Here is a 12,402-nt window from a genome sequence, read left to right as displayed (position 1 = left end):
AAATATTTATGAATAACTCAGTTTCAATTTTTCTTTGATGCAGGAATGCCACCCAAAAAATAAATCTTTTATGTTTATTTTATCAGTATAACAAACATCACAAAGCCTGATAAGTATATAGAAACATCCAATGATCACCTAAATCAGGCTGGCCTAAATGATTGGGCTATAATTCAAATTGTTGCATAAATAAGTTCAGAGGATCGCATGTGGGCCATTGGTTGAAGACCTGTTTCATATTTATCATTAATTAATTCAAAATATTTTAATCAATGCATAACAGCTGATTTCAGATTTAATTGTTTGAATATCTTGGGTCAGAAGGTCAAACTTCTCCCGAATCAATTTGTAAATCGATTTTAATGAGTATCTGGGTTCGTTATCACTTAGATATCCTAGGTTTTCTGTTGGTTCAAAAAATCCTTAATGGTAGTGTTTTTTGTAGCACCTGTAGTTTCTCTCATATCTTCTTCGGATAGATAATCTTCTCCTAACAACCCTACTAACTGATTATTTTCTTCCGTAACTTGTGAATAATCCTTTCGAGGTCTACCTCGCCCCCTTCTTTGCATAGTTACTTGACTTGCCTGAGGGGGGAACATTGAAGAGGACCGGGATTTTTTTCTATTCCAGCCATAATTAGCAGAATTGTTATTAAATTCAAAGTTAGTGGACCCATTTGACTTCTTATAATATCTTGATAATTGACATTATTTCTTAAAACTTCCATACTAACTTTCTTCGGAACAGCTCTACCAAAAAGTCACCAACACCTTTGCTGTCAGGACACGCCCCTATTAATTTCAATTAAAAAAAAAAGTTCTTATCATTTATTGGAAAAACAGAAGACTGTTGTAATTTAAGAATGTGTGTATTGTTTGACATTTATTACACATATAGGGCAAATTTAAGGAAATATAATTTCATTATACCAATTTAATTCTAAAACACCAATTTAAAAACATTTGTCGTTGTAAACATAATGATTAAATACACATATATTTAACAGTATGTACTGTACAGTACCTACATATATATTATATGTAATACATTTGAAGCTTTGTTAAAAAATATTTAATACTATTTTAATTTCTGATTGTATGTGATAAGGTGTTATACATCATATTAATTTATTTAACTATACATATGATTTCATTGTAATAAAAATCTATACAAGATAATCACTGTTTTAAAAGGGCCGCACAAAAACATTGAGTGGGCTGTGAGTTGGACATTACTGTGTTAAATGATATGAACAAATCATACAGAGTAGACACCACTTACTATAATCACTGGGATTAGTCTACATTGATAACAATAACCAAATGATAACATTATGCAATGAAAGCAATTAGATCATAATTAGTAGTAAAACTAGTTTTATTGAATCAGATAATTTAAAAACATGTTAAAACAATAAATGTTTAAAAATAAATTTAATACAGTCAACTTGCATTAATACGAATTGCTATGGGAGCAATAGTTAGTTTGCTTTATTGAAAATTTGTATTAACAGTTTTCAGGATCAAGGTCGAGGTTGTATAATTTAGGGAGGTAAAGTTTTATTAGGCAATCAAAATCTCTAATTTATAACATTTTGAATTAATTTACTAAATAAAGTTAAATAAAATTAAATTTGTTTACAAAAACAACTTAATGTTGTAAATGATTTTCAAATCAAACAAAATGAAGAGACAGTATTAATTGTTTAAGTGTGGATCAGAGTGGTTAAACAAAAAGCTAAAAGAAATCCATGATTTATTTTTGTTGAAGATTATTTGAAAAAATACCATAGAAAATATTTTTTGGAACCAAAAGAGTAAAAAAGGAGCCAAACCTGGCATTATGTCACTCCCTGATATACAAACTAGCAGGTCTTTGCATGTGACCACATCCATATAAAGGGATGAGTGTCTTTAAATTTTAACTCCTATTTTCTGCGCACATTAGAATGGTCTGCTAAAACCAGATGTTTGAATTGCTCTACAATCGAAGAACCCATCTTTGTGTACTAGGAGAAGAAAATATATTCTACTCAAAATGGAACATTTATTACAGTACCACTTTTACTTTCCTAACTGTTATCTATACATAACAAGGGAAATTATTGGAATTGTGTGAAATTTGATACACTTAGTTTTTTTGTAGATTTTCACGTTTTGAGATTTCCTGAATCCAAAAACATCAGAAAAAAAAAGGCAAAAAAATTCTGTGGATGTATGTGTTGGCATCTGTTTTGCTTCATATCTCAGGATGTGGTAAAGATTAAATAATGAAATTTGGCATGGTGGCTTGTATGTGAGGGGCATTGATGCTATTAAATTTTGGTGGTTAAAGATTGAGGAGGAGATAAAGGGGGTTATGTGTATATCCAATAGGGTCAACCTTCATGGTGATTTTACTTGTTATTAACATTTATACATTTTTATAAAACTCATCCCTACCATCAAAATTAAGCTTTTTGCCATTTTATAGTACAGTAGAGCCTCGATTATCCGACCCAATTGGGGACTGGGGTTGGTCGGATAATTGAAAAGTCGGATAACCGAAAAGTATGAAAAAATCCATTATTAGTGTAGTATATTATTATATCCCATGTAATTAGTATATTAGTATATCGCTATTAACCTACTTCGCGTTGAATTTTCATCGATGTTAAGCCTAACAAGAATTTTTTAAAATAATAATCGTCGCTATTGTATTGTTAAAAATTAGAAAATTAAGCCTCGTTTAAATACTGGCTCCCTTTCATGGTCGAATGAGTGTTGCCAGCTAAAACACGTAAAAATAATATTAAAGTAGCCGAGACATAGCCAAATATTGTAGCGCCACATCACTAGCGGACGTTTGAAATTTGCCGACTAGGACGGTCGGTTAACCGAGGTGGCGGTTAATCAGGGGTCGGATAATCGAGGCTCTACTGTAATTAAAAATATAAAAAGTTTTTTATAACAATCTTGTAACAGATGGTACCATACACAATTTTATTAAGTTATATTGTAATTAAAAGTATAAAAGTTATTTTCTAAATAAGATATCATAATAGCTGGGAAAGTTATGCAACTCATTGCTGGATTTTTTATTGTTCACATCAAAAAGTGTAAAAAGCAACCATTATTGGAAGTAGGGATTATGAAGGTAATTTACAGTTTGATTTCACAAATTTGGGTAAAATTTTTATTTGTTTTATTGCATGAAAAATAACATTGTGATAATGACATTTTGTCATTGCTACAGCAAAATTTACTTTAACATAAGAATTTACATTATCGATGTTTATTTTAAGGTGAGTTGACTGTTATTAACTTAAAAGTTTAGTAATTATAATAACTACTTGAGTAGTTCATCCATTGCTGGCTATTTCTCTGACAATATTTCATGATTAAAATGTTCATATTCATAATGTTTTTGAAACCCAACAATTTCTTATTATTGTAATATTATCCAATTGTTTATTTTTTCACCAATGTATTGAAAAACAAGTTTTTAATTTTAAGAATAAAAACATATAATCTTTAATGCTTTATTTAACATTGTTTTTATATATAGTGTGCAGTCTACTGAAGATGTGAAAGATGTCAAGGCAGATAGTCCTCCACAAGCTCTTAAAAAGTATGTACAAAATTATAATGAAAATTTGAGATTGTATACAAATAAATATCAATATAAATTTACAAATTGATTATTCATAAATTTAACTTCTTTGTCTCCTGTTGTTATATTAATTTATTTTGATACATATGCAAGGGCTGTTCAAAAGTATTTGAAACAGAATTTATTATAGGAAAACAAAAGCAATTATTACTTACTGTGATTTATCTCCTTCAAAGTACAACTTTCTAGATTCTTTGAAGTGATTCTTCTACTTTTTCATGCATGTCTGATAGGTCTGTTTCAGAATCAACTATCATTTTGCCTTTAGTTGTATCTGAAACATTTTTTGATATTTCTCTTTTAGGATGGTTTTGAGCCTGGGAAAAAGGGAGACGTTGTAGGATGACAAATCTGGTGAGTATGGTGAGGAATCTATGGGAATGATATTCTTGGCCAAAAATTCTGTGACACTCAGGCTTGCATGGCATAGTATGTTGTTATGGTGCAGAAACTAGTTATCAGAAGACCATTTGTGAGAGCTTTTTCAGCACTGCAGAAGGGTTCTGTAAGTAATTTCATTGATTTTATGCCATTGATCAGATTGTGTGTGGATCATCATCAATTAAAGTTGGCAATTTTTGAAATATGAATACCACTCAAATGTTTTGGACTGTTTTTCCAAATACTTGATGAAGTATTTCATATGCTTTGGTGACTACCTTACAAAGCTTCCAGCAAAACTTAATGCAAACACATACCTGCACTGTAGCTCATCTCACTGACAATTGAGACATGCTATCACTCATTGCTTTGATTTATGGCATCAGGAGATATAGTGAAATATTCTCTACAGTTGCCAAGCTGCTACTATATTATTAGTTTTTCTATAAAATATTCTGTCTGAGATATTTTTGATCACTCATAGTGAAATACATTTTATTTTTGCATTAGGTTATGTAAGTTATAGATTTGAAGATAGCTATATTTAATTTCTATTTGTTTGCATAAATAATAATAATGTAATTTTAAAGAGGCTAGAGTATTTTACCTAGAGGCTTTGTCACTGATTACTTTCAGTAACCAGATTTTGTTTTGTGCAAATTCATGCTGCTTTATGAAGTTTTTGTGATTTATAATAATTTTTTGTAAACAGTATTAGTATGATAGTAAAACCTCATTATTTCAAAACTCAAGGGACCAAAAACATGACTTTGAATTATCTGGATTCAAATTATCCAAACTTTTTTCAAATCAAATTTTTTGTAATTCTCAAATGAAATTATGACATTTTCTTATATAATTTCACCCATTTTGTTACAAATGCATTAATATTACAAATTACTTATTAATTTAAGCTGTTACAGAAAAACTGTCAGTTGGTGTGTATCTAATAAAAACAACAAAAATGTAACCAAACTACATTCAAAACAAGACCTGAAAATAACGTATGAAAGAAGTCATCTACACACTAATGTTTGACATTGAAAGAAACTTCATATTACATAATAAGGTGTTGCTCTGGAAAATTTTAAAATATTGACAACCATTTGCCAGTTTTAAATTTTTCTGTCACTTCAAATTATTTATCGCCACCAGTTTTACTTATTTATTAATACAGATGCCAGTAACCTTATCAGTGTGGCATCTGGAAAGCAAAAATAATATGTTAAGCTGTCACTTAGAAGGAGAGGATCAGACATTCAGGTCTGTGATTCAAACGAAACCTGCTGAGCATGTAGTTTTAATCACAAACAACTCTCTGTCCAAATAATAGGGCACACTTCTCAAGCGTTTCCCAAAAAATAGCCTCTGAAAATTTAGTAAGCTAATGTTGAAAGTTTTGTATCTCTGAGCAGCAATAGGCAAGTGGATAAGATACTAGGCACTGGAGATGGATGATATAGGTTCAAAACTTTGGAATATTAGTTATTTTGTTTTTTTTTACTGTGTAACTATATTATTTTACCACATCATTAGCATTAATATTGCTATTGTGAACCGCCGGGGAGGTTGGAAAAGCCTCTCTGATATGGCCACAGATCAGTGACCTACTTTCTTGTCAAGGATGGCGTTACATTCAGTTACGTGTTACGCGAGTGGAGGAGAGTCGAAGGGGTCGACGATAAGACGTTGGCAAAGTCGAGTAATGACATCATTCAAAAACAAAATAAGAGTTTATTAAACTAACTAACTAAAGAAAATTTACACAAAAATCCTTCAACTTTGCGGATGAGAGAGAGAGAGAGTTCACAATAATATTTCATACCTCCGAGATAATATCGGATGGATACTTCTGACTTAAATTTCTGAAAGGCAGTGCGAGGTGTGGCACAAGTGGAGGAGGTCTGCGATGGGGAAGACTTCGATGTACGACTTCGTTGTTGTTCGTTTGATTGGCGACTCCCCCGAGACAGGAAGAAGGACGCCTTTTATACTTTTTTTCGATGGGAAAATTAGTCAGGTGACCAATTGTTTTAGCAGGTGTAAAGTTAAAGGTTGTCCTGTGCTGCAATAAATCGTCGAAGTTGGACTTTAACCGTAAACATTAAGTCTTGTAGCAGATGAATGCTATTGTTAGACAGTCGAATGTTTACATTAAAGGGGAGAATTGTAAGTTGATACTTGATATTTTTATATAAGTGAGATAGTTGATTTCGTTTTTCTGACGATGGGGTCTTTTCACAGTAAGGTGATAAATTTATTTAAAATATGTTAAAGTTGTTTAAAATATAGAAGAAAGGAAAAAATTGGGTTGCACCCGGGTCGGATCTCACACTATTATTATTCCTCACATTTGAAGCTTATGAAATAAGAGATTAAAAACTGTGACATCATTTCCAATTTAGCAAAAACAAGTTTCTGTGGTTTTTATCCTTATAGCTTCTAGTCCTTTTTTCTTTTTAGGATTTTATTATTTTATAGCTATGTATTTTTCAGCTATTAATCCAGACTTATCATACTACAATTTCTTAACATGGTTTTTTTTCTTTTACTTTCTTGGCTGTTATATATAACAGAGGGAAAGGTATGGTGGTTGATCAAAACATGACCCCCCCCAGATTTTTACAGTTTTGTACTTAGGGGACCTTGAAATGCCTAGAAATGCAAAAACAGTTTGAGGGTTTTTCTGTATGTATGGATGTTTATGTATGGGGGGTGGCATGATTTTGTTCACCCCGTTTGAAGCTTAATAACTCCTATGCTTTTTGTTGAAAATTTCTGAAATTTTTCAGGGATGTTTGTCTATCAGGAGGATTGATGATATTAAATTCTGATGATAAAGGTAGATGGAATGGGGAGATAAAGAGGGTCGCATGTATCTCTAGTAGGGTTACACATAATGACGATTTTATTTGTTACTAGCATTTACAATTTTTATAAAACCATCTCTAACCTCAAAAGTTTTTTGCCATTTTATGATAGTTAAAAATATAAAAAGATTTTAAAATAAAATATGATAATAGCACCACTAAATGTTGCCAGGAAAGTTAAGTAACTTGTTGCTGGATTTTTATTTTTTAGTAACTTTAAACTTCAATATATACATTTTGGGGTTTTTTTACCCTCCTTCAGTTGTATTATTCAAATGTAATGCTCCAACTGAAGTAGGGTAAAAAAAACCCAAAATGTACTTATTGAAGTTTAAAGTTACTAAAAAATAAAAGAAAAAACTAAGTTAAGAAATCATGGTATGATAAGTTCGGATTAATAACCAAAAAATACATAGCTATAAAAGAATAAAAAAAAGTCTCTGTAGATAAACTCTTTTATGTTGTTAAATAAAATTTTTTTTTTCCTCATATTTATTTTAAGACATGGTGATATTGTGATATTTGAATTGTAACAAACCTAAGCATGTAAAGAAATTGTCCATAATATTAACAATTAAAAAAATAAAACACTGTGACTATGTTCATATCATTTGTCTTTTTTGTCCATGTGCAGTAACATCTGAAACTTTTTCACTTGTGAGGACATTGTATGTAAAATATGTGAAAATAAATGTGAAGAAATAAAAGTCTTACTTAATGATGTAAAAGAATTAAATCTACAGAGGCTTGTTTTCACTAAATAGGAGATGACGTCACAATTTTCAATTTCTTGTTATATAAGCTTTAAATATGAGGAATAATAATAATAGTAATAATGCTAATGATGCAGTAAAATAATAAAATTACCCCTTTAAAAAACACTAAACTAAAACTCTGAAGGTTTGAACCTGTATCGTTGTCTAGCTCCAGTACTTAGCCTCTTATTCACTCAACTATCACCACTCTGTGGCTTGAAGCTTCCAAAGACTTATAAGCTAAACATTAAATTTTCAAAGGCCCAATTTTTGGAAATGCTTGAGAGATGGGTTTTATTATTTGGACAAGGAGCTGCTTGTTTTAAGACTACATTCTCACCAAATTTTGTTTGAATTGGAGATCCAAATGTCTAACCCTCTCCTTGTTAGCACTAGGAATCACTTTTGAATAATTTTCTAATGAATAATTCTGAATAACACATTTGATCACAATGTTTAAACAGTATTTCACAGGTTTTATCATGTCAAAATTTTGTTTTAGTCTACTAAAAAGAGATCAAAGTGAAAGAAAGTCATCCCAGATAAGTCCCCAAATTTTGTCAGTCGATAAAAAATCCCTAATATAGAAACACTAGGCTGCATTGCAAAAAATTGCCTTTGATTCTCAATGTCACTTTCTACTTTTCTGCCCAAACTTGCCAAACATGACCTGACGTCATGAAATCACTAGGTGTGTGATGCACAGGACTCTCATTGTACTGAAGCTTGATGTTTTGCTGTTTTTCCTGAAGTGTGACTTGTGATTTAATTTTACGCTGAATATTGAAATGAGTGGATTACAGTTTTGTGAGATTAGCAGTGGGCCACTGGGCTCATCCCAAATGACCACTTACTCTGCAACAGGTTGGTAAAACCAGTTCTCGGATTGTCGGATGGCTAGGAGGGCAAAAATTTGAGTGGTGAGTGCGTCGGTAAGTCGGCAGGTGTACATCAGAGACAGGAGACAGGTTTAAAACTAAACAAGCATTTATTTATATAACTAAGCTAGGATACATAGGTTAAATGCGATTAAATAAGTTTACTATACAAAAGGGACGCTCTAATAGCTTTCCTGCTAGTCTGAGAGAGAGTTCACAAAGCTCTAAAAAGTACAAATACCTCTATGCCGATATGTCTAAAATGCGTTCGTTAAATATGTTCATTAATGGCGATGGAAGTTCAAATGGCTGTGGTTGGTCGTATGTCCTTTTGGTCTGGAGTATGGAGACAAATATGGCACATCTACCAAGTATAACTTCCGAGGGATTGCCCAGAGCTTTCGGGGACTCGAGCTTTTATACGTTATTCGTGGGAAATGAGTCACGTGATCGACTTCTGTTGACACTTACAGTGCATTCCGATTAACTAACTGTCAACTTTCCCACCTTCATGTGAAAACAATCAGTGACCTCCGATATACTTCTCACCAAGAGTGGGTTTTTCCCATCGGAGTTGTTTACAAAGATTTTTCCGACATCGGCGTAAAAATCGCGGATTTCACAGTTTTTATCGCCACTTTCAATTGCCAGTATTATATTTTTATTACCACTTTAATAAAAATATTGCCAAGTGGCAATTCTGGCACTGTGCAGTGTGACTCCTGCATAATGAGTACTAGTTCCCTTGGCACTAATGGAAGGATGCCTGAAATAAAATGTGAAAACATCAAACATGACATTTTCTGTGATTTCATAATACTTCAACATCATTTTAGCAAACAAGTTAGAAAATTGCAGTTATTATTGATAAATACTAAAATAAACTCTATGAAAAGTTAACAGTGACCTTTATTACAGAAAAGAGCTAATGATTGAAATGAATTTAAACAGATTTATTTTTTATTAACAAATTAATTCAATGTAGTTTGTTTCATTTTTTTTCATTTAGTTCATATACTTTTTTGATATTTTGTCCATTGCAAATGCTAGTGATTCCCAAACTTTTTTCAGCCACTATCCTGTTGGTTCCATAAACTTATATCCAGTACCTCCAACCATATCCCATTGTTCCAGCCTTTTTTCCTTGTGCAAGAAAGGCTTGGAAATACAGTTTAACCTGCTTATAACGTCATCCATGGGACCGGCAATTTTTTGACGGTATAACCGAGTGTCGTTATCTGCGGGGTCATAATTTCAGTCCCATAAAAGTATCAAGTCTGTTTAAGAATCTATTATAAAATTCATCTAATTTAATATCGTATGTATAAAAGTGCAAACTAAATATTTAAATCAACTTTATTTACATTATTATGTCTAAATTTACAACGATGTAATTAAAAATTTCAAAAATTATTTTTTATAAGAAATTTTTATTTGTCAAGTTTCGATAATTGCGACACTTTCGGTTTTAACGCCTGGATGATAATTTTCTCGTTTCTTGCTTATCTATCAATGGACATGAAGTCCAATATATTTCACTTTTAGGTTAAATTAATGTATATCAATTAAAAAGAAACAATAAAAATATTCACTTAAAAAAAGTCAGTTATTTTAGATTGTAGGCATTTTTCACCTAAAAATTGTTTATCAATGTCATTTTCTAAGTCGTAGATTTTGTTCATTATTTCCGATGAAGTTTTACGAGACCTGTAAAACATTTTCAATAATTTTATCGCATTACTCGCTTCCTTAGTTGACGGCACTGTAGTTTCTCTGTTTGATATTTCATCTTCTTCATTATCATCATTATCATCATCATCATCATCCACATTTTTTTCGTCTGAACATTTAATTTGCTCAATAATATCTGCATCTGTATAAAATTGAGATGTTATTAAATTTTCATCTACACACTCATATTCAGTAGCAGCAGTTAACAAAAATTCGCCGTTTTCTGAACTCTGAAGTGTTTTAATTAATTCCGATAGAGGAATGTCATCGTCCTCATTGTCATCTTTCGTAAATGTAATAGCTGTTTGACTATTACACAATTTTGCATGGCGAAAACAGTTTGCTATTATTAGCGAACTAACCTTACACCAAGATTTTTCCAAAAAATCAACTGCATCTAATAAAGAAATTGCCATTTTATTTTTATCTTCCATATTTGTTATAATTTTTTGTAAAAGAATTTTTCTGAAGTGAGATTTAAGGCTTCTTATAATTCCTTGATCCATTGGTTGAAGTACGCTAGTACAATTCGGAGGAAGGAATACAAGTTTGATGTTCTTTAAATTTTCTAAAATTGGATGTGCTGGGCAATTATCGACAAGGAGTAAAACTTTTTTTCGTTTACCAATAAGTTCTTTATCCCATTTTCGAATTTCTTCTTCAAAAATCTCAGACGTCATCCATGACTTTTTGTTCGCTTTGTAATTTACTGGTAGTGTTTTTATGTTTTTAAAACATCTTGGATTCTTTGATTTTCCTATTACAAGAAGTTTTCTTTTGTCTGTACCAGTCATATTAGCGCAAACAAAAGCTGTTATCCTATCTTTCGCAAGTTTTCCACCAACACACTTTTCGTTTTTAAATTTAAATGTTTTATCCGGTAAAAGTTTGTAAAATATCCCGGTTTCATCTGCATTATAAATGTCTTCATCTGCATATTCTCCCCTTAGTTTAGGCCACACATCTCTTAACCAGTTTTCAACGTCCAGTAAATTTACACTTTTTGCTTCTCCACACACTTTCCCAAAACTTATGTTATGTCTTTGTTTAAAACGGTCTAGCCATCCATTAGAACATTTAAAGTTAGTATCGCCTAGTAGTCGTCCAAATTCTTCTGCTTTTTCCATTAGTATCGGTCCATTTAGTGGTAAGTTGGAACTTCTGCATTGGTTAAACCACTTAATTAGAGCGTCATCAATATTGGCTTTTTCACATAACTTAATTTTTTTCACTTGTCCCTTGCCATCTTGAAAACTTTTCAAAATTTTCTCTCTGTTTTTTATTATTGTGCACACTGTAGAATTTGCTAAACCAAAGTCTCTGCATACATCTGCCTTTTTTCTTCCACTTTCAACTGCTTTAATTATTTCTACTTTGCAGTCTAATGTTAACGCTTTCCTTTTTAAGCTAGCCATTTTACCTGATTTGATGCTAAACTACAACACGAGTATGAGAGCTATGCAGACTAACCCACTGTCACGTCGTTTAAAGGGGTGGCGCATCTCACCCCACCGAATCAGGTGGTGACAGTACCACCCACAATCGTTCTAGGAAGCGGACTCTGACCCTAGGACTGAACACGTAGTATTTTCTTTGATAAATAAAATTTGTAATTTAATTTTGTAAATTTGAGAGTGCTTCAAATATGACGTTAAAACAGGGTTTTATGTCGTTACAAGTGGGTTTTTTAACATTATCTAGTACAGTAAAATCGTGGGACCGATAAAAATTTGACGTTATATTAGGGTTGTCGTTACATCCAATGTCGTTATAATCGGGTTAAACTGTATTTTTAGGAAAACCTTTTTATGAACCTCAAACTTTGTGTCCTTACCATACATTGTTCTCCTTATCCGGAAACCATTAAAATGTTTCTTCTTATCTGTTTTAATGAGGAAGGGGAAAGGTTGCCAGTAATGTGAACCCTCACCTATGGTCACCATTCAGTCAGGACCCTGCTTCCAGCACCCCCTGCTGCCCTCTAGATTTATTCACTGTCTCTAGGGGGCAGTAGCACCCACTTTGGGAACCACTGTGCTAAACTATTAGTCTCACATAAGTGCTTATGTAATACCTTTTCCACAGTGGAAATTGAACAAAATGCCTCTTTATGTATAACACGCATATTTTCAA

The 12,402-nt window shown here is 32.0% G+C and overlaps 2 protein-coding genes across 3 annotated transcripts in view; one reads left to right on the top strand and one right to left on the bottom strand.

Annotated features, from left to right (window-relative positions):
- LOC111642061 (abscission/NoCut checkpoint regulator-like) overlaps nt 1–12,402 on the top strand; it is a 60,549-nt gene that overhangs the window by 21,555 nt on the left and 26,592 nt on the right. For both annotated transcript variants that reach the window (XM_023388330.1, XM_023388329.1), the window contains exon 3: nt 3,550–3,612. In XM_023388330.1, the coding sequence (XP_023244098.1) occupies nt 3,550–3,612 (63 nt within the window). The remainder of the gene's footprint in view (nt 1–3,549; nt 3,613–12,402) is intronic.
- LOC111642060 (tigger transposable element-derived protein 4-like) lies at nt 9,145–11,949 on the bottom strand. The gene has a single exon (XM_023388328.1). It carries the CDS (start codon nt 11,682–11,684, stop codon nt 10,131–10,133), a length of 1,554 nt encoding a protein of 517 aa, XP_023244096.1. The 5' UTR covers nt 11,685–11,949; the 3' UTR covers nt 9,145–10,130.

The sequence above is a fragment of the Centruroides sculpturatus genome, unplaced genomic scaffold (genome assembly GCF_000671375.1).
Source record: "Centruroides sculpturatus isolate CEXI.00-Female unplaced genomic scaffold, Cexi_2.0 scaffold1617, whole genome shotgun sequence".
In the NCBI taxonomy this organism is placed as follows: domain Eukaryota; kingdom Metazoa; phylum Arthropoda; class Arachnida; order Scorpiones; family Buthidae; genus Centruroides; species Centruroides sculpturatus.
Note: the sequence above shows the minus strand (reverse complement) of the source record. Positions and strands in the feature narration are given on the sequence as shown.